We start from the raw sequence: 358 nt of genomic DNA on the forward strand, positions 1-358 counted from the left end.
TGGAGGATAAATACCAACGCCAGCACTGATCTCACCGACACTCCACAGTGCTCCTTCGCGCTTGTTGACCCCATGATGATCGGCACGCGGTGGTAGCGCCCTTCCTTCAGCAGAGTCACGGCTTCGTCAGGTAGGTACTCGCCATCCACCCGAGGAGCGAAGGTGCGAGGGGGAGGCAGACATTCCTAAGAGTAGGCGTCGGGAGAGTTTTTTTTTGGGGGGGGATTCAGCTCATTTGAAGCTTCTTTTAGCTTTTTCTGAACCTTTTTTTCGGATTCTTTTAAGCTTAGTTGAAGTCTTCTGTATTTTTTCACCTCTATTGGAATTTTTGTTTGTGTTCTTTTGAACTCTTTCGTAG

The 358-nt window shown here is 48.3% G+C and overlaps 1 protein-coding gene across 1 annotated transcript in view; it reads right to left on the bottom strand.

Annotated features, from left to right (window-relative positions):
* LOC119591773 overlaps positions 1 to 358 on the bottom strand; it is a 15,010-nt gene that overhangs the window by 3,084 nt on the left and 11,568 nt on the right. Inside the window, exon 4 of the mRNA XM_037940518.1 lies at positions 15 to 185. Coding sequence (XP_037796446.1) covers positions 15 to 185 — 171 coding nt within the window. The remainder of the gene's footprint in view (positions 1 to 14; positions 186 to 358) is intronic.

This window comes from Penaeus monodon, chromosome 29 (assembly GCF_015228065.2).
Source record: "Penaeus monodon isolate SGIC_2016 chromosome 29, NSTDA_Pmon_1, whole genome shotgun sequence".
Taxonomy (NCBI): Eukaryota; Metazoa; Arthropoda; class Malacostraca; order Decapoda; family Penaeidae; genus Penaeus; species Penaeus monodon.